The sequence below is a fragment of the Camarhynchus parvulus genome, chromosome 9, assembly GCF_901933205.1.
Source record: "Camarhynchus parvulus chromosome 9, STF_HiC, whole genome shotgun sequence".
Lineage (NCBI taxonomy): Eukaryota > Metazoa > Chordata > Aves > Passeriformes > Thraupidae > Camarhynchus > Camarhynchus parvulus.
The window spans coordinates 7,869,638-7,891,872 of NC_044579.1; the positions used below are offsets into that span (position 1 = coordinate 7,869,638).

At 44.2% G+C, this 22,235-nt stretch overlaps 1 protein-coding gene across 7 annotated transcripts in view; it reads right to left on the minus strand.

Moving 5' to 3' along the window:
• Positions 1-1,401: 1,401 nt before the first annotated feature.
• The window catches only part of MCF2L2 (MCF.2 cell line derived transforming sequence-like 2), a 151,903-nt gene continuing 131,069 nt past the window's right edge, over positions 1,402-22,235 (minus strand). For 4 of the 7 annotated variants that reach the window (XM_030954013.1, XM_030954012.1, XM_030954011.1 and 1 more), the window contains exons 26-34: positions 19,512-19,621; positions 15,588-15,683; positions 12,982-13,071; positions 11,211-11,282; positions 9,455-9,541; positions 7,287-7,405; positions 6,682-6,794; positions 6,159-6,262; positions 1,402-5,008 (exon numbers count right to left, since the gene is read on the minus strand). In XM_030954013.1, the coding sequence (XP_030809873.1) occupies positions 4,908-5,008; positions 6,159-6,262; positions 6,682-6,794; positions 7,287-7,405; positions 9,455-9,541; positions 11,211-11,282; positions 12,982-13,071; positions 15,588-15,683; positions 19,512-19,621 (892 nt within the window). In that variant the 3' untranslated portion in view covers positions 1,402-4,907. Of the gene's footprint in view, positions 5,092-6,158; positions 6,263-6,681; positions 6,795-7,286; positions 7,406-9,454; positions 9,542-11,210; positions 11,283-12,981; positions 13,072-15,587; positions 15,684-19,511; positions 19,622-22,235 lie in introns of all 7 variants that reach the window. The other 3 variants (XM_030954014.1, XM_030954015.1, XM_030954017.1) reach the window with 3 other exon arrangements.

A 22,235-nucleotide genomic window follows, 5' to 3' on the forward strand; every position in this document is an offset into this window, starting at 1 on the left:
GCGCAGAAGGAAATAAATGATGGTTAGGAAAGAAAGTGAAAAGAGAAATGACTGCTGGGCTGTCTGGGAGGAGACCTGGGGCTCTGCGAGGCCAGGGGAAGCTTCGTGCATCTCCCTCCCTGTCGGAGCATCTGGTGCACAGTGCCCCAGCAGAGGGTTACACCCTGTAAATCAGTGCCTCCCCTGTGTTCTTTAGAAAATACTTTATTTAAGGGCAAACTCCATCTTTTATGTTAAGGCACAGAAGGGAGAGGTGTGACCATCTCCACAGAGCACCTGCTAAAAGTAATACACGGCTGAGCAGAGCCCCAGATGGGCTCTTGTCCCATGGGCACCATCCTTTGCTGCCTGGCCCCGTGCTGCTCCCAGGCCTGCTCCAGCCAAGGTGGATGTGCAAGAGTGTGAGCGAGTGTGCAAGGGTGTGCAGTAGTGTGAGTAGTGTGTGAGGGTGTGCACAAGTTGGAGTAGTGTGCAAGAGTGTGAGCAGGTATGCAAGCGTGTGCATGAGTGTGAGTAGTGTGCGAGGGTGTGTGCGAGTGTGAGTAGTGTGCAAGAGTATGCATGGGTGTGCAAGAGTGTGCATGAGTGTGAGTAGTGTGTGAGAGTGTGACCGCATGTGCAAGCATGTGCAAGAGTGTGAGCGGGTGTGCAAGGGTGTGCAAGAGTGTCACACAGAGGGCTCCTGCACAGCTCCCCGGGCCGGGGCAGGAGCCGTGCAGGCAGGGCCGGGATGTGCAGCAGGAGAGCCTCACTCACTCCTGCCCTGGCATCCCCTGCCCTGGCATCCCCTGCCCTGGGCATCTGCCAGGACCCTGCTTGGGCAGGGAACAAAGCAGCGCCCACGCTGGCATCTGGCTGCTCCTAATTCTTCTTTTCCTCATGCCAGTATCAGCTGCAGGAACATGGTGACACCAAGGACTTGAAGAGTCAGGTGAGGTGAAGTTTGCCCCAAGAAATCTGGATACTGCATGAAATCAGGTCCAGTTTATCTTGCTCTACTTGCACTGTGTTTCTACATTCTCATTTTCACCTGCTTGCCTTTCTACATGATCCACAGCTTGTATTTGGATCAGTTAGCACTCCCTAATGAACACTGGTAGCCAAAGGCATGCAGATATCTCAGGAGTAACTATTATAAATTCATCTATGACTTTCTCTGTCTGTGTGAACCTTTGCACAGGTTCCCAGTGATTCAGAACACGACTAAGGGAGATAGGTAATGGAAAAAACCCTATTCTGCCTTTTGATACATGTGTTGGACAAATTAAACTTATATTGGACAAATATGTCAATTTTTTCAGCTCTGATAATGTTCCTTTACTGATAATTCATGTATTTCAAATAGAAAAAAATGTCATTTTACTTGTTGCTTCATATAGAGACATCAACCACAAGGTTTTGTACTAGTTATAATTTTTATAAATTTCAAACAAAGTGTGGTTCTACACAGGTCAGAATGGCCTAATTACAGGAAGTTCATTTGCACACTTTTTTTCTTGTAATAAATTCATACATTCTGTGTTGACTGGAAAAAAGGACAGGTAATTCTGTGCTCTTTCCCTGTCTGATTATCTCTCATCAGTCACAATATACAAATACATCATTATCAACACCATGGAAATCATGTAAGAAAACAAACTGTACCAATTCTCAGCTGGGGAGAGGAAATCTTAGCAGCTATTTCAGTCCAGCTGCAAGAAGAAATACACATTTTGGATCTTTTTTCTTATTATTCTTATATATTTCTAATCACACATATATATATTTGAAGTCTTTGAGTATTTTTGGAAAGGAAGCACATGGCCTTTCTCATACCCAATCCTGTTTGAAATATCAAGACTCTAAGAAAATCATAGATAATAAAATGGCTTCTCATCACACACATGACCAGAACATGACACACACAGAGCTTTGCTGTCATTGGTGAGGAAAGCCAGAGCTCAGAAGTGGTTTGGCTGCAGCTGATTGTGTTCAAGACAACGAGCACTGGTCTGGTTCTCCACCTGGTGGGGTTCCAGGTGAGAAGAGAGGATCAGGCCTGATTCTATTCTAGCCTGGTTTACTAAAAGCAAGACTTGTGTGTCGTGCAACTGCCCTCTGTTCACCATTGGTGCCAGGGAAGGACTCTGCAGCCCACCTGCACCTGAGTGGGCACTTTCGAGGGCAGTTCTGAGGATGTGAAGTTTCTGAAGTTTCACAGAAGAGCAGCAGAGCAAAGAGAAGAGAGCCCAGGCAAACCCTCAGCCTGGAGGGCAGGTGTGGCCAGCCCAGGCCCAGGAGCAGAGCCAGGCACGGGGCCAGCAGCAAGGGCTGCTGCAGCACAGATTTACCTGGGATCTGGTGTCTTCTACAGCCAAATCTTAGTCACAACCATTACCTTTAAATGACTTCTAAATGGTCACTAGAGCATCTCCAAACAACACTGAAATGAAATCCTTATTTGAAAACTATGATTTTTAGGTCCATCTCCCTGAATAGGATGGTGTCAAAGACCTACAGACAGAATAGGCATACCCTAACACACATTAGGGTTGCTGGACTTTACCAAATCATCTTCTAGACTGAACACGGAGAGTCATTCCCTTAATTATCACTTTGCTTGACAGAAATACACTAATTAAAAGACTGTCCTGCGTACTATTTAAAAAACTCAAAAAGTCATCAAACCCAATTTTGTCTCATCAGCAAAGCCAGAAGGTTGCTCCTTTGTCTTTCCATCCATCTGCAATGTCACAAATCTTCAATTTGGCAGTTTCATACACTCAGGGTAACCCTTGCCTATCTCTCTCTCCCACACACAAAAGGTTACTATACTCATAATGTGCAAACAAAGCTCCCTAGCCCTTCCCTCTCCTATGCTTAGGGCAGGGGTAAACAGCAGCACTGTCCCTGTGCAAAATTTACTGAAAGTAATAGAGAAACCAGAATGAATTCATTTTAGAGAGAGGATAAAGTAATTGCACTATAAGAAAATGTCACTGCATTTTTCCTTAGGGGACTGAAAGGAATCAATTCTTCCTGCAAGATGCTGATAACCACAGTAGACCAAGAGGATTTGTGTTCCTGAGAGCCTACATGTCAATTTTGAGGTAAATGACCAACACAAACAGGCAAGCTCCTACCTGTATAGAACAAAAAAAACTTCCAGAAAGGTCCTTTAGTCCTGAACAGAAAATGTCAAAAATCACAGAGTTTAGATATGGAGGGTTAGAAAAGCCATGGGATTCGATCACCACATTGCAACTTATAATCAAGCAGTAACTCTTCACAGGCAAAAAAAAATCTGACTAACCCTTTAGCTGCTCCAAGGCTTTTTCTCAAACAGGACTACCTGCCTGCTCCACAGCTATCCTGACTCCCACACTAAGGTACTTGCAACACCAGCCTCCACTGAGACACAAAGGAAAACATTCGAGTCCCTGGGAAGGTGAGAGCAGAAATGACACACACACCCACTGCTTTGCTCACAGGCTCACTTAGTAGAGTGGGTTTTGGTTTGCTTCATCTCCATTTCTAGTGCTTTTAGTGCCCTTTTTTATTTACATAAAGCACCACTAGTCCGAGGGTTAAACAAAACATCCCTTAGAGTGAAAGCCATTCATTCACTCTTGAGCTTCTTCTGGGCTCATTTTTACCAGACTGATCTTTGCCTGTTCGCAGCTCTCAGTCAATATTTATCTTTACTAGCAGCTAGTTTAAGTAGCTAGTTTAGCTATTTATCTTTACTAGTAGTATTTACCAGTTCTAGCAGCTTTTGTGGGACCTAAGACCCAATTACCATCAAAATGCCTTCATGCCTTAACAGCTGCTCTAAATGAGCTAATGGCTTCTATAGGAATCATAACATCTGTAATCACTTTATATTATACATTACATCCTTATGTGGCAGAGATTTGGTACAGTCCTTTCATCAAACATCCTGGAAAGAAGTATTTAACAACAACACTTTATCCACTCATTGGAGCATCTAATGCTCACTGCCTATTTGCAATGCTTAAGTATATTCCAAATGGGGGTGAAATGTATCTACTCATAGCCCAGCACACAAGGAAAGCATGCAGTCTACTCGAACATGTGACAGTAAATGGCATTCAACTGAATTCTCGGCACCAAATGCAAAGGGTTCTGATCCAGCAACCAGAGACTGTAGAGGGGGCAGAGGAATGACTCAGACTGTAAAAAGAGTTCAGAGTGTTCTTTGTCACAGTAGCTGTTACATGTCTTTACTTCCCTGCTTAGCCCTGCGCCTCCCAGGCAGGAGCTGCCACCTGCAGCATGCCAGGTGTGGAATGCTGTGTGCAGCAGGGCCTTCCTGGGCCATGGCACTGCTGCACGGAGCCTCTCTGATGGTCCCAGCCAGAAGTCTCCTTTCCACAGCCACCCTCAAGTGGTGTGTTTTTGGTGTTGACTGACAGCAAAAAGGGCACATTTGTGATGATGTATCAGCTGGAATTAAGGAGGACAGGGAAGGCACAGCCAGAGGCAAGCAAATGGAAAAACCTCCAGGTGACCCCAGGGTGGAGCAAGGACTCGTAACCACCACGTGCCCCTCTGCAGTGATGTGGTGCTCAAGCAAAGTTGCCAAAAGGTGCGTGCATAGAGACTCTTCAGCTCTGCTGTCGACCTAATTTAGGCCACATCTTCTGAAACAGTTTGATAATCAATGCAAGAAGCATTTTTCTCCTCTAATACTGAAGATAGGTTTGATGTTTTCTGGATGTTTAATGCTCCTTTCAAGTTTGTTTTTCCCAGCTTGCCAGGTGGACAGCACAGTTCTCATCTGTTCATGTTGACAAAATTTTAGTGAATTATGAACCTCAGAGCTTGTGAGAAAGGCAACTTTGATCCCATGTCCACCCAAGATAAAGACAGGTGGACGAGGTCCTGAGGAAGGCTGGTCCTGCTGTTCAGCTGCCAGCCCTCTGTTCTGCTGGGAAGCTTTTGGCCACCTCACTTTCCTTCGTGTCCGACTCTGCTGAGGCTGTGCTGCAGGAATCGTTGTACGTGTCTGAAAAGGAGGACATGGGCATTGTCACTACAATGTGTCTACAGGATTTTTCATCTACAGTCTTGAAGTTCTTTCTTAAAAGCCTGGAATAAAATAAAACATAAAATCACAGTTCCACTGCTCTTCTAATTCCTTCACAAAAGGCAAGGGAGGCTCTTTTGGCGTGTAACTGTAATGTGTGCCTGGCTTTGTTTTTATTTTGAAGCCCTGGATATGCCAGTGAAATGAGAGCCATAGTTGGGCAGGTGAGGAGAGGACTGACCTGCTGTGGAGGTGAAGGAGCAGCAATTACCAAATTCCCTTTACACCACAGTAAAGAATCCTGAGGTTGAAAAAGGATTTCCTCCACTTAAACAAACTGACCAAAAAGATTAAAAGAGATCAGTAAGTCAGAATAAAGTGCTGGTAGCTCTCCATCACAGATTCCCAGGGAACAGCTGTGCCAGATTTTGCTTTCTTCTGCTACCAGAAGAAAAGCAGGACACATTTGGTAAATTATATTTAAGGATGGACAAATATTAGTCTGAATTGTAAACCTCTGATCTGCAGAGTTGCTCAGATTCAGCTTTTCCAGTGCAACCTGTTTGGGTGTTAGGTCAGAACCAAAGCTGTGGCTGGATGACTTTTAGTGCTGATTTGGCTGAAATCTTGCCAGAGCAGCCCTTCCTGCAGCTTTTGGAGCCAGCTGTGAAATATGATGAAGGCAGTAATGGTTCATGAAATTTTAATGTTTTCAAACCTAGGCCAGAAGCACAGCCCTGATGCTGGTCTCCATCCAAAGTCTATCCATGCCAGGATCAAAGCTGTCCTGCAGGCACACCCCATGTATGAGACACTTGGGCTCCCTGTAAAGCACCCAGCCTGGGTACCGGGAGCCATAGAAGTTGGATGGGAGATTCAAGTTCTGCTCAGAAAAGGGAAAACAATTAAGCCAGGCCAAGGAAAGCTGCTGTGCCTGACTAGCTCTGGCAACCAAGCACCAAATTTCAGGTTAGCTCAGCCATGTCACCAGAGGCTGCAGCACAGACATGCACTCAGGTGAGTACTTCAATACAGAAGTGCACTTTTTATCACGTTTTTTTTTGCTATCACATTCTTTTTCAGTATGGAGAAGAAAACAAACATACCAATAACACATTATCTCTATTACCTGCATTGCTGCTCTTAATTATGTTGTTACTGTCCCCCTCTGCTGGCTGCAATATGCTGGAGGGAACCCAGTCGCTTTTCTCAGAGACCAATTTCTTCACTAACCTGAAACTCAGAGAACAGTCAGTGAATTTTCCTACTTTGACCCTCCTTGGGTTGTGTGTCTTAGAGGTGCTTGTTGGGCTATTATTTCCTGAACTAAGGAAGAAGGCAGAGGACCCAGGGCAGTCCTACAGGTATCCATACAGAATCACAGAATGACCAGGTTGGAAGAGGCCTTCAAGATCATCGAGTCCAACCCATGCCCCAGCACCTCAACTAAACCATGCACTCAGTGCCACATCCAGTGTTTTTTAAAACACATCCATGGATGGTCACTCCACCACCTCCCTGGGCAGACCATTCCAGAACTTTATCACTCTTTCCATAAAAAAACTGTTCCCTAATATCCAACCTATATTTCCATCTTTTCCAGAGGTTCTGGCTGTCCCAGCTGTCCAGTTCTGTCTCTCTGCCATACTCACCATTGACCATTCTCTCCTTCCTGCACAAACTGCACTAAATCTCCATCCTCGAGAGAAAGAGAATCTGGGAAACAGCTGTCAAAACTGCCTTCGACCCGGAAGAGATTGCTCCCCTAAAATGAATGAAACAAGGCACCAGAAACAATCACTATGGATGATAGAACACTGTGCAAGAGGTTTTAGTTAAATACGGAATTAGGCATTTCAAGCTGGCAGATATTTCTTCTGTAGGCAATTGTGATTTATCATGCCCAGGTTAAATATTATTCAAAATTTGGATAGACCTGTTCTCTGCATTCAGACTTCAGGGTTTGTGACACCAGGTGAAGTTATCTGGAAAAGTCTGAAATTACTTTTTTAAAGACTCAGAGTTTTCCCTCACTTTTGTAGCAGACAAAGTGACAGCCTACAAGTATGGGTGACTTTTTATGATCCTCATCCTGATCAACAAAAGTCTTGTAATAATCTTCCAACACCCCAGATCAAATTTGCATCTTCTGTGTTCCCACACATCCATGGATTTAAACTTTGCAGGTTACATTGTGATCCTTAGAGAGGAAGAAGTTGTGCTGGGAAGGGGCAGTGTAATTTTAAAAGGCAATTACATTGTTAGGGTTGGTCTCTTCCTCCAAATCAGAAGAGTTGGAGAGTTCATCCATGCTGGAAGGGATGGCTTCAAAATCTTCAAATGTGTCTAGAGAAGGCATTTGTCTGCTGGGCCAACCTTTTCAAAAGACATAAACCAGAAAGAGTTAGCTATCAGACATTAGCCTCTTTGAGAATCAGTCTGTAGAATAAATGTCACAGGTTCACTTCCCGCTCTTCCACTTACCAAATTGCTGGTACTTTTTTATAGCTTATTCCATGGTTTTGCCATAAAATTATGTCACAGCCATTATTTTGTCTCTAAAAGCCTGCACCACTCGCTGTCCCTGGTGTGAGAGCAGCATGTGTGGCTGCAGTGCTCACACCCATGGATACTGCCAGTGCTCAGCATTGCTCAATCCCTTCAGCTCAGGAGGTACAAAAAACAAGGACCAGGAATCTTCCTGCAGAGCAAATGATAACTTGTGCTGACATGAATTTCAGAGGGCCATGATGATTTAGTTTCCAGCTTACGTCCACATGTTTAAGTACAAAGCCATGGAATTTTGGTTGACTTCTTATCTCCATCTCACCCCAAGGTGATATTACCACCTGAGCAATTTACAAGATTGTACCTTGGAGCAGGCTGCAAGTGCAGGGAAGGGACAGAGTAAACAGGAAGGCACAAAGACAACCAGGGGGTGAGGAGAGATCTCAGTCACATTTGTGCTGTTACCTGTCTTACTGCATGATTTGTACTAGAACCCCCCCAACCCAGTGGAATGGACTCAGTGAGAGATTTCCAGCCCAAGCTCAACAGCCAGACTCTCTTCACCCAAAAAGGCATGTCCATAGGATGTGTCCTGAGGGAAACTAAGGCTGAGCCTTATGAGACCAGTCTGCCTGAGGCTCCCATGGTGCAAAAGTAGCTCAGGCTCTTTTGTGCAGGTGGCAACCATCATCTGCACTTTCCTGCACTTGATGCCTGTCCCTTTTCTGGTGTGGATGGGGATGACTACAGTCCAGCTCAGAGGAAACAACAGACCTTGCATCTACCAAATAGTTCTGTAGCCCTGACAGATACAAGCTGAATAGAGTCAGTCAATTTACCAACCATGTGCCTTCCAAATTAGTGTACCTGCTGGGCATGAGCTGATTCACAGGGACTTGGGCTGAGCAGATGCTGAACCAAGTTCTTTACATCCTGTGGGCCATTGCTCTGACCTCAAGGCATGGAGACAGATGCTCTCACAGTGGGATTATGCACATCCCAGCACTCTCAACCCACACCAAACCCTGGCCTGAGGCAGTACAAAACCCAAGCCAGGCAGTTCAGGCAGTAAACAGAAAAGTGACCTTATCTGGGAGAAATAAGTTTATTAATTGGTTTATTTAATCCCTCCCCATGCACACCCTCCCTGCTATAAGCACTGGTTGGTGCAACTAATGCTCATGAAGCTCTGCAGCCCCTTCTGCCACCCAGGGACTGTCTGCTCCAACAACTGCAACCCAGTTCCAAGGGACAAGGGGACCTTCTTCCAGCACAGCTGCATCCCCAGCTATCCCTCCACAGGTATGGTCTGGTCATCTGTGCTTTTAAAGATGTAAAGCAGCCTCTGAAGTGACACTGTCCTGTACCAGTTTATTCACATCAGCTATATTAGCAGAGGTCTAAACATACAAGAATACATTGATTCTAATTAACTTCAAACTGCTACTGCAATTTTAGCTCAAATTCACAGGCTGGACTACAAACACCAAGAGAAAAAGATATCCCTCTACTCCATTAGACAAAGCTTCCACAGTCTTTTGCCCCTGTTAGAAACCTCACCATCAAGAATCCTTACAAATGCATGCATCAGCCTCCCTCTTCCATACAAATCCTTATTCTAATTTCAGAGACTAAGAAACAGCTTGTTTCTCATGCTTAATTCTTATAAAATAAGACAGATCAAATTCTGAGCTCTCTTGCTTTCAATTAAAATAATTATTTTCAGCCTGACCTCAGAAAACCAGAATCTAGGGTATTGTTTCTAAGCTAATGATTCAAGCTTTTTCTTGCATTGTTTTGGTGGGAAATAATATTCACCAAAAGAGAAAACTCTCCTTATAATAAAGAAAGTAAATATTATCATAAATTTAGTTTGCATTCTCAAATTGAGTTTACAAATACTTTAATTTTGTTTACCTGTCTGTGAAGCAGATCTAGGTACGGATCTCGTGGTGGGACCGGCATTACATTTAGTCTGGGCCAAAATGGTGTTCTCAAAAGCATCTGTGACAGGAAGTACAATTTGTGTCTTCAAGGTGAAACAGTGACCAGACAACCAGTACAAAGTGAATTCCTGCATCACCTCTGCAACTGACAGTCTCTTTAACAAACAGGTGGACTGGGGTCCAACAGTTATAAAAGAGGAGACACATGACCAGCACAAATGAGTGAAAGGACAGCAGCATTCCACAGAAAAACTGTAAGTCTGAGAAGGACAGAGAACAGCGCAATGAATCAAACAGAAGTATTGATGTTAATTAAGGAAGACAATTGCTGAGTGAACAGTGCATTGTTCTATTTCATTACAGCTTCCTTGCCCATTTTTAATATATTTTCCTTGCAGCTTTTAAAATCATTTTGTAGGTGATAATTTATGGTTTTGATCCTAATCCATTCAGCAGCAAAAGGGGACCAGGGAGACCAGAAATTAATGATTTCACCCTCGATGAATGCAACAGAATTGGGGGGGGGAAGAAATCCCTTGTGTTATTACCTCACTCAGAGCCCTGTCAGTAGCAGCAATATCTTCTGGCAAAGGGGTGATAATGTCCATTGTTTCCTACTTAGAGATACTCAGTCTGGTGAGGGATGCTGTGCAGCAGTACCTTGTTTTTAACCTGTGAGGAGTAAGTCAGTTCTATGCTGCAGATAGTTCCTGCACCTTGAAATCCCCCCTGCCCCTGCAGCCACAGGGGATGCTGAGATCAGGGCATCTGTCAGTGAGGGAAACAAGGCATAAACCCCACACTTTGGGTGCTGCTGGGTGCCAGGATGGTTCTAAACATAGTGCCAGGGTTCACTGGCAAAAGGAAATATTCTGCAAGCAGCAAAACGACTTCTGCTGTCTCTGAATTGTTTCTTACAACTTCTCTGTTCCTCTTCTGCTGGGAGTGCCATAGGAGATAGCTCTGATATTTCACCAGTTCCATCACTGACCTGTTCACTGGCTCTTCCTACCAAGGTTTTGTGCAGAACAACACAATGAAAGGAATCCTCAGCCCACATCTTTCTCCTGCCTGTCTTACAGCAGAGGTACCTGGATCCTTGTGTCCCCCTAAGGCAAACAGTCAGGGGAAGGCTGACAATGGAAGCTGGTGATCTTCCAGTGGCTGAGGACAGCATCCCAATTTAACTCTTTGGTACTGTTTATTAAACAGTAATTTATGAATCTGCTGCAAAAAACTGGTGGAAATTCTGCTTGTCTGAAATAAAACACTGCACTTGAAATGGCTATTAATGCACAGTCTAGCCTCCCCTGTGGGAGGCTTCATGCACATGACTCCTGCTTCTCTCATTAAGAATAGACACCAAAGGGAAGAGGGATGCAAGTGGCCAGACTGCAGGTGAAGGTGAAAAGGAGCCCCTTGACTCCCTGCTGCTGCTCCCTATGGAGGGAGGCAGAGCCAGGCAGAAAATCCAGATCCAGGTGACAGCCTAGAGCTTTACTTCCCAAAACAGGCAGGGAACTGGGCGTTTAATTCAGGCCCATGCCTAGGTGAATATGAGTGCAGGGGACAGGCAAGGGAGTAACAAGCTGTCTTTATCCCAGTTATGCAGATAAACTGAACCCAACCCCCTAATGAACTCCAGTGTCACCCACCAGCTGTGATGAGATGTGAATTCAGTGAATAATATCAAACGAGGTTTTCATGCAGGATGGAAATACTCCTACCTTCAAACCCCAGGGGAGTTGGGTCACTCTTTATTTCATGTCTCTTGACTTTAACTGCAGGAACAAGGGGACCTGTGTGGAGTTTATAGAGTCACAAGGCTGTAAATATTGTTAAAGGAGAAACTTGCTTTCCTACCACCTGAAAACACTACCTACCTAACATTTGCAATTTCACCCAGAAGAATGACCAACCCCTGGGTTCTGGGTGGTGGAGATACACACTTCTGTGAAGTGGATAGGGAAGAAACCCTTTTGTCAAAAGACATTGAGACATCACAGCAAAAGAATCTGCTTCCCTTGAGGTCTCACAGACGTTGCCTCTCACTTTTGCCCAGGAGATGGCACTAAGGCAGCAGACCCGCAGTCCCCGCCTGCAGCCCTGAGCCTGGCAGGGCACAGCCCTCAAAGCCAACATTTCTGACCCTCAGAAGAGGGGGACACCAGCCACAGGTCCGTGCGCAGCCCCTCTCCTGTGCCCCGACTGCAGATGTGGGGGGAGCTGAACTGCCAGGAGTGAGGATCAGACACAGCAGCAGCTGTGGCCAGAAGTGATGACCACAGCACCCTGGCTAGGTCTGCATCTGGGCTGATGCTGAGACAAGACTCAGGCTTCAGTTCTTCTGTCATCTGAAAATTTTCTTTAAGTAGATGCTGTAACTAAAACACTTAATTGAAAAGCATTGATTCTGTTTTCTAGCTTTGAAAATCATTGCAGAAGTGGCTTTCTCAGTATCCCAAGAGATTGCCAACAGTCTTTTGGCAGACAGGAGTCTAGGATAGGACTTTTTGATATTAAACTGTAACAAATTTTAACTTTCATTGCAATTCACACATGATGTCTTTGATACACCACACTAAAGAACAACCCTTGGTTGCCCATTTTCTTTGTAGATATGTGCTTCATTATGTTCCTCAGCTTTGAAAAGAATCATTAGGAAATGACTCAGTCTTCCCATAATTTAGCAACTGATCGTGTATTTCTGAGTTGTTGCTGAGGGCAAAAAGCTGTAATAACCTCTTCTCATGTGCTATGCCCGTCACTTCCATGTGAGGATGTTCTGGTGCTGTGGTCTAAAGGTGCTGTCAAAGAAACATTTGTAGGTAGTGAGACTATCACATCCTTCCTCTGCCCACGAACCCCACCATGCCCTCATTCCCTGCCAGCCTCCTTGGAGCCAAGGATGTAGCTCATATCCTTCACAGCTGTTGAGAAGGCAACAGATACTGAGCAACTTTCTTCCTGACAACTACAGAGCAAAGATTTTTATCCAAATTAATTCTGCCATTTTTCCTTCTATTTTGATTTTTTTGAATTGCCCTGAAAATCTTAACCTTGGAAATCAGTTCCTCCAGTCCATTCCAGGAGCTGCCAAAAGGTAGTATATTCAGAATTCCATGTAAGACCATATGTTCTGTTATCAAAATTATCCCTGATATGCAGGCATATGTGCCCACAGTGCTAGTGGAAACCTAACCCCACATCAGCCAAAAATTAATCCAATTTCCATGGACACCAGCAACACTTTTTGAAGCCTACAGTGGAGAAACTGCGAAGAGTCACTCTGTGCGCTGACAGCACACCTCAATACACATTCAAAATGTCCTGGCCTGCCTCCCTGCACGTGTTACTCTGGTGCTCACTCTTCTTCTACTGGAACCTCCTGCTCAGTAAAAACTGAGCCTGAGGTGCTCCCTCTGAGCAGCATTTGGCAGTGAATGTGCCAGGCAGCAGGCAGGGAGGGGGGGAGCTAAGCAAGCAGCAGGACAGTACCTTTGGTGACAGCAGAAGCATTGGCTGTGGTGCTGATGGAGGAGGCTAGGGAAAAGCGACGGGTAACTTCTCTGTCCTTAGACTCTGGATCTGGGAGAACAGACAGATGCAAGGCAGGGCAGGGTTAGAGGTTAATAAGCACTGGGGGTAAAAGATGTTCAAAGCAAAGCAGCAGCTGGAAAAGGGTAAAGAAAAGAAAGGTTTCTCCTCTAAAACAGAGAGAAAAAATACGCTCAACAAGGTGAAAGGCACAGAAAGTGTTATTATGAACATATTTTCAAAGCAATTCCAATTGCACCAATTTTAATACTTCAGAAAAGAGCCATGCCAATTATTATTTTAGCAACCAACTAGTGTCCAAGTACAGCTAAAAAACACAGAGAAATGAGCATGATGGCTGGAATGGGGTGTGCATCTACAGATGAGGTTTGGATCATTTTAGACACTGAACTGCTTGTTCTGTGATGACTGACCTGAAATACATTGAAAAACAAGCATGAATGGTTTGGAGTTCACATTTGTCATTTCTAAAATTTAAATGTGTGAATGCCTGAAAATATTCTCCAAGCTTCCAGCTTTACCAGTGCAAACCAGCTTGGAGAAAGTGAAGGCTACATAATTTTTTAAATGTTTCCTTATTTAGCATCCTGCCTTTTCTCTAAGTCTGCTCAGGAGTAAAGACACTTTTCACTATGAGATTTGCTGAAGTTGTGCCCATCCCAAGGAATATGAACTTGGCTGTGCAAACCAGGATGGCTAATGCTGACCCAAGGGTGGGAGATGCAGGGTGCTTTGAGTGTGGACTTAGATACACTTTGGTGCCAGCTCTGGGATGGCTGCCCCAGGGATCTCTGCTCTGGTGGAGTGCACGATGCCAAAATTTCTTCTCCAGACATCAGCATTTCTTTGACTAAAACACCAAAGTGATTATATACAACATTTTCCAGCCTGTCATATCCAGCCTAGGCAGATAGTTCAGCATTTCTCTGAGCATCCATACTCCACTGGCAGTTGATACCCAATCTTGTTTTCACCCTAGTTAATTGGGGTATTAATAATATTGTTTAGACCTTCCTTTTTATGTGCTCTTGACAGGAACAGACACAGCAGATCTGAACCAAAGTACACTCAGCTCAACACACCATCCTTCACCATGGCCAGTAACAAAAACTTTTAGACAAAGTGTTGAGGAGCAGGACAAGCTGATAGCAGACACTTCCCTGTTCCCTTCTCCCAGCTTCCAACGTGCCTCAGCAGCCAGCACAGGCAGTGCTGAGAGGCTTTGCCTGCAGCCATGACCACAGCCAGCCTGTCTGCCCGCAGCTCCCTCTGGCCAGGAGCAGGTCAGCCCCACAGAGTGAAGCTGGACATTGTGCAAGAGGTGTTCCACAGGAATCTCGAGTAACCAGACCCAGCAAGGCTTTGAACTCAGAGCACCTACAGCTGAGCTCTTCCGAGCTGTGCTTCGCTGCCTGGAACACTGAATGCAAGACATTTCATATGACAAGAAAAACTCAGATTAAAAAGTAAAAGAGGTCCCAAACAAAATTGTAAATCTAGACTTGCAAAAATTACAGTATTATTTCTGAAATCTGTGTTTTGTCATTGATTTTCCTGAGTCACAAGATCTAAAATCCACTTGTTTTTCTATTCAGACATTGAGCTTTGTCCATCTTGGATCTCACTACCACATGCAGCCTTAATCTGGTAGCCAGAATCTTACAGCAGTGCTGACTCTTGGTGCATTCTTATCTACTTTATCACATTATAATTTAATGCTTCTGCATTTCTGCTTTTATGCTTTCATCTTGGTTCTTCCTCCTTTGATGCTCACCGTCTCCCATCACTGCATACTAACCCTTTGTCTCACAGAGGAAATATTATTTATCAGAACAGGAGAAAAGCCACACAAAAACAATAAAGGGAGTAATTACAGTATCTTTTCAGAAAGTAATTATAAGTAGTCAGTCAATTTAATTTCTATTTACCTTTCCTCTAAAATCTCTTCCTTGTACAGCTATCACAGGAACTTGAAAAGCTCTCTGCTCATGGATATCTACTAAACATTTATGCACAAGTACCCAAAACACAGCATTTTATGGTGTCGTATAACATAATTAAGTGGAATAAAACCCCAGATCTCCTGAATTCTGATTCCCCACTTGACCACAACTGAACAATATTTGAAAAAAAGACATCCAACCAATGAATGATTTCACACGTGAAAATCTCATGTAGCACAACAGATATGATACTCTTTTTCTTCAGGCCTGTAAGCTGCTGAAAGAAGTTCTGTTGATTATTTAAAACCAGTTCACACTTTGACCCTTGAGAGAAACTGAAACAAATGTTACTTGCACTGTACACCAGTAAAAGACCCAACCAGCCAACCCAGAGGTTGCCTTGCCAATGCTGCTGTGGGAGCGATTTTTGGTGACGGCATCTTTGCGCAGAGGAGCCACTTGTGTGCACCAGAAAGGAGCATTTGGGTGAGATGCAGCAGCACTTTAGGAAACGGTGATGGATGGCACCATGGGATGGAGAGAACATTGTGGGAGTGCAGGAGACAGATGGCCTGAGACCAAATGCTGCATGGGTGATTTTACCTTTGGGTGGAGCTCTGCGGTTGGAAAGACCTTGCAATGTGAATCGCTTTCTAGCAAGCGCTGTGCGCTCAAGGTTAAGGCTGCTGGAAGCATCAACTAGGAGAGAGAGGGAGAGGGAAGAGAAATAAGGAAGGAAGGGACAGCTGTTCAGCTTATGGGAAAGGAAAGGTTAGCACTGGATGACAACTAAAAAGAAATCAATAAACTTTGATTCAGTTCAAGCCTGAGCAAGAGCTAATCAATTGGAAAGGTGACATGAGGTCAGGGTGAGTAAACCAGCTGAGCCAAACAGACCCCTGGGTTGAGTTTGGCTCACTAAGTTTTAATGGAGAACAACAACAAAACAAAACCAAAGAATAACAGGTGAAGGGAGGTAGCTCTCATCAAAGGAAAATACAATTTAGCAGCAAGCTAGAGCCTTCTGTTATGGAAACACATCATTGGTTGGAGCAGCGAGTTGTAGGGAGAAATAAGAGAAGAAGCCTTGCAGTACAGGACATGCAAGTGTTGGGAGCAGTCTCACTTTGCAATCCAGCACTGGCACTGAAGAGTCTGCCCTCACCAGCCCTGTGGCTGGTACATCTTCAGCCTTACCTGCTGAAACCTTTCTAAAGCCTCTGAAGCTGGCAGAGTCATGCAATTGATCTCCTGATTAGCTGGGATGTAAGGATGCCATGCCAGCAAAGCTCACATGCCAGGCTCCTGCATGAATAATCAGCCATGCTGTCTGACAGCTGCCTCTGCAGAGATCAGTCACAGATGGATTGAGGTCCTGAGGCTCTGGGCTTGAAAGATACTCAGTTACTCACATTGCAGGAAACAGGACCTAGCTCAAACCCCCAGATCCACACATTCCTGCCAAATCCTCCATCTGCTCCTTTCTTGGTGTGGGCAGATAACACCCAGAAGGTTTATGGCAAAGGAGCAGGAGAAAAACCATGTATTGGGTACCTGCTTCTGAGCCTGGGGATTTAACCAATAGATTTTTCCTCCTCTTTAGTTCACACACTATCACGTGAAAATCTTTAGAGGGACAAATGAAGACCAAAAGTACAAAGGGAACACAAAGAGACAGTGAATCCACACTGACAGCAAGCAACAGACAGATTAGCTATGCTTCCAAAGGAAAGTGCATCCCATCACTTCCTGATTTGCAGCCAAGATAATCCAGGACCTGAGGTGCCTGCATGCATAGGGGGGGTGTGAGAGGAACAGATTTTAACAACACAGAAGAATTATATCACTGTGGTTCAGCTCCTTCCACCCAGTGCCAGCTCTGGGCCAGGCAGGTGCATCTGGTGAGGAGCTGCTCTTGAGCAGTAGGTTCAGCTGTGGGGCTGCCTTTGGCTTCCAGACAGTCTGTGTTGGCCATTCCCTGCCATGGCTGCCCCCAGTGCCAGGCAATCTTTGTACAGATACTGTAGCTTATAAAGAATTAAAAAACTGATATATAATATATATTTACTTTCTGTTTTCTTAGGGCAAGAAAATCCATAGCATTTAATTATCAGAGAGTCCCACAGGGAGTACAGCAATGCATGTGCAGAGAAGTGGGCTGTGTTTTTCAGCTCTGCAATTGAATCACTTCACTGAGGGACCCCTTTGCATTTCCCAAGTCCCCACAGCCTCTCAGCACCAGCAAAGCATTAGACACTGGTCTCTGAAGTCATGTTGTCTCCACCTGAGTCATACAAACCTTTTCCTTCATTCTGCAGGTATACCAAGTAACCCTGGAAATTATTTCCAAACATAATAAGAACCAGGTCCTGATGGGCAGCAGGTTGAGGGAGAGCCTGCAATGTGTACTTGAGGCAAAGAAAGCTAATAGCATCCTGGGCTGCATTGGGCAGAGCTGTGCCAGCAGCTCCAGGGAAGTGATGGGATGTTTCCCCTTGTCTCAGGACAAGAGAGACCCTCCTGCAGTGCTGTCCTGTCCTGGGCTCCTCGAGTGAACTCAGTGAGGATCATTAGGGGATTGCAGTAGCTGGCATGAGGAGAGAGTGACAGAGCTGTGATTGCACAGCCTGGAGAACAAAAGGCTCAGGAGGATCTTATAAAATAAAGAAGATGGGGCCAGATGCTTCTCAGTGGAGCCCAGTAAAAGGATGAGAGAGGCAACAGGCACAAATTGAAATATGGGAAATTCCATTTTAAAATGTGAGAAACCCTTTCTACTGTGAAAGGGGTTAAACCTAGGACAGGGTCCCCATGGCAGATTATGGAGTCACCATCCTTGGAGCTGTTCAGAACCCAAACGGACATGGCTGTGAGCACCTTGCTGCAGCTGAACCTGCTTTGAGCAGGGCAGTCAGACAAGGGGGTCCCCAGAGGATCCTGCAGGATTTGCTCCTGTTTTACTTCAGTGCAGTGACTCCACCAGTCAGGTCCACACAAAACACTGATTTACATGTAGAAAACTCTGCCACAGCCACTTATCAATAAGAACAACAAAACTGAAATAGTTTGTCAATAGTACCCTCCCTTTCTGTACTGCAGAAACTCCCCAGTATTTTAAAATAATGTGTTCACATTAACTACACCGATATTGGAAGCATTTTACAGGCAGTAGGTGGCACAAAAGAGGCAGTTTTGGCAGAGCCCCAGGCTGTGTGCCGAGTGTTGGGACATTTTTGAGTTCAGCCCCCTGCAGAGCCCCAGCCCTAGGTGCCTCACAGGACACAAACTCGAGTTTTGGTGGGACATCTAGAGCTGGAGAGCATTTTGCTGGCTCTGCAGAGCGAGGTTTGCAGCTCAGGATGCACAGGGCACCCGAATCACCAAAGAATGGACTCACTGCCCAGCCCTGCAGGAAGAGCCACCCACTGGAGGATGAGGATGCTCTGGGCTGAGCCAGTGGGATCCCAGCCAGAGCCCTGAGGAGCTGCTCATGGGAAAGCAGAAGACAGAAGAATGACAATCAGCAGGAATGTGACCCCCGTTCCCACACTCTAGAGTAAGCTGGACAGTTAGAAAACATCAGTAATCTCCTTGGAATCTTTTTTTAAGTTTATAAATTTAAAAGGAAAAACTACTTTTCCACTTTTTGAATTTAAAAAAAAGTCTAAATGTTTTAAAAATAAAATTTTACTGAAATAAAATTTTAAGATTGGGTTTTTTAATGAAGAATCCGTAACTTTTTTCCCAGCATGAAAACCTAATGCAATTAAAAATCCTTTGGTGAATAACCTCTCTTTTCCAAGAGAGACATTCCATTTTCTTTTTAAATATCTTTATTTATAATGGGGCTGTTACATTATGCCTCATTTGGCTATTAATCTCTTAAGACCTCACAATTTTCTTTTTTCATATTAGTAGAAAATTCTTTGTTCAACATTAAGAAATACTGCCTAAAAGAGAAACTGCTGTCAAAAGATTTTCTCTTCCTGCTGTCAGATGAGATTCCATTTCTTTATAGTGTTTATTTTAACTTCTGTTGTATAGAAGACCTATTGTACTTATGGCCTCAAATAATGGAGGGACTTTCTGTGACTGCCTGTGGGTTTATTTACTGTACACCTGAGGAGAACTGATATACACAGAGGAGGCAAAAACTCTCCTTGACTTAAACAAAGAAATCAGTTAGCAAAGTCTGTAGAAAAAAAATTTAAATATGTCTAGAAATCAACTTCACCAGGAGGCATCAGGTTAAAACACATATGCTATTGTCCCCTAAGTTCTATTTTTAAACACAAGTTGTATAAAGAGCACTATAAAGCATCAAAACTCAGACTTAAAAACCCTAAACTGGTGATGCCTTTTGGTGCTCACAAATTGTCTTGGTACAGTCATTCAGCTTTGTAGCACTGGTTTTTTGATGTTGGGTTAAAACAATGTAGATGTAAAGTAACCTCATCAAACTCCAGAAATATGTGCAAATATATAAATATTACCCTTTGGAAGCAAAAGCTCTGTGAGAACTCCTACCTCTCTTTTGTCTGGCGCTGGGACTGGAATTCCTATTTTTATTGTTAGATGCATCCACATTTGATGTCTCAGATTTGTTTTCATATATACTTGATGACTTCCTGCTATACCTTGGGACAAAAGAAATACAAAAATAGTAACATTCCTGTTAACATCTAATAAAGCACTGAGCACTAAGCATTGTTTTTTACCCTCAAACATGGAAGCCTAAGGAACAAAGGACTGCTTTTAAAACGCTGTGTGCTATAAAAGCCTACATCTGTGCAGGCATGTGTGGTGGGGAAAAACCCATCCTGCCTCCTCTCCACACCACACAGTGAGGGATGTGGATTCATCAGAGTTGAGAAGGGGAAAATGGAGAAACAAGCTGATTGTCTGCACAAGTTCTTTTTGCAAGTGCAGCAGATTTGAAAGGTTGGAGTGGGAAGCCAGGTAAGAAAAGACAACCCAGATTTTCCTTCTTTTGCAGCATAAATACATTTGTCACCGGGAGAGAAATGGATACTGGATGGTCATGTAGAACATCCAGAGGTCATACCATGCATAAGCAACATATGAATTCTATTGGCTTCCCCAGCTTCTGTTTCTTCTGCTCTATGGAACATGAATCCCAGTGGGATACCCCTGTCTGCAGCTGAATCACAAATGGGAAGATCCACCTTGAGAAACCTGCCCAGGTACTGCCTTGGGTAATGGGACTGAGGCCCTCATCCCAGGTTTGTAGGACATTCAAGCTGCAAGGTTTTCTTGTGGTTCTTTGCAAATGTCTGGTGGTTTAATTTGGATGTTTGACTGTTATCTTTGGCAGACTGCTCCACACAAATCATTGTATCTACACATTTGAAATACTCTTTGCCAAAGTGCTTGTTATTGACACGTATCAGCAATGAAACTGCTGCTTGCAATTAACACATGAACTGCTGTAAGGGAAGGTCCAAGATACATCATTAACAACTTAAAAACATTTTAAATACTAGAGATTTGTAAATACCTTTTCTAAATATAAGGTAGTCCAGGACTCATTGTTTTGCATTTGAACTTCTGACCTGTTTCTGATGGAATCTTAGCAACGTCTCTGTTACCTCCTGTACTCCATCAAAATGTGATTTTGCAGCCTCATGTCGGGTACAAAATGGGGCTCAAAATAAACATGGGAACAAATCCAAAGCACACTCACATTTCCTTACTCTTTTCCCTCTCTTTCTTCCCAGCTAGGCTGGGATAACTGTGAAACATGCAGCTGACAGAGTTAAAGATTTACAGCTGTGAGAAAGACACCAAGAAAATACAAGAGCTTGTCTGAAACAGCATCTGCAGCCAAATTCCAAGATTTTGTGTTTATCCATGTTCACAGGATATTTTTACATGGATGTATGACTGCATCAGTCATTTCCAACAAAGCAGATATTTAAGCAGTTAGAACAATAGACCATTTAAGTTTTATGTGTTTAAATAGATTAGAAAACAATACAAAGGGATCATTTCATTATCAATGAAATGCAGCAGCCATCCCTTGAGAGAGATACAGCAGCAATAGATACCACTGGGCATCCCATTTTAGGATTAAACAGTGAATTTTGCGGAAGAACTTTTGGGAGAGAGAGAATTGAAATAGATTGAACAGGACTTAAGGACCCTCAGTAACTGCCTGTGTGTAGGACACTGGCTCTAAGTGTCCCTTTTCCCAACACCTCAGCTCCAATCCCAAGTCAGGCCTGCCTTATCTCGTGGAATTGCAGTCCCAAGTGATGTTGGTGGCACATAAACAGTAAAGGGGATAGTCTTTATCATGGGACAGATACAGCCTGGGGAGGGGAAAGCATCCTGCAAACAGATTTCCCCAATGTCACAGCAGAGGTTTGCCAACTCCCAACAAACAGCAGAGTCACTGTCACACATGGGCAGCCCAGGAGTAAGGTGTCTGTTGGGTAGATAACATGTCAGTGATTAATCAGCCTCCTTCTGCTGGCAGAGCACTGATGGTGCTGGCTGCTCTTTAGCAGATGCTGTCTCCACTGGCCTCCAGCACCTCTCACAGCTGGGGCTGCTTGGTCACACCAGCCATGAGCACAGGCTGTGCCACGTGGTGGCTACTGCAGTCCAGCCTCTTCCTTCCCCTCCTTGTCTCCCCCACCAATCCAGAACAGGCTGCAGAAAGGGGTCCCCAGTCTGAGGAACTCTGGATCCACCATTTCACATCAACTCCTGCACAGTCAGCTTGGTGCTGCAATTCTGCTGCCCTTGCTTATATTGGGGATGCCTATTATAGATAATTAACTTTGTGCCATTCATCACAGCCCAAAACATTGTTCTTTCATGAAGACTCACCGTACTCCTCCTGTATCTATAATAACCCAGCATTTGGAGCAGGAGCATCTGACCTCTCCTTTTCTAGCACAGTTGGCAGAGTGAGGACCCTTCATTTTTCCTTTGGTTTAATCCACTCTAGGACAAATAGCTGACCACATGGCCTTTCTTCCTGGAGTTAATTTTCTGCTGACATATTTTGTCTATAATTTCTGCTCTGGAAAATCTCACTTTAAGAGCCTTTTAAGAAGGACACACATCTGGATTCTTCTGAAACATTTTTGTGATTGCACTTCATATCTTACTGGAATAATTTTCTCCTATCCCCAAGGTGGTTCTGCTGAAAGATTTCCACCCTTGAACCCTAAAAAAAGGAAATTAACCAAGCCTAGAGAAAATATAGTGCAGGATTAATAG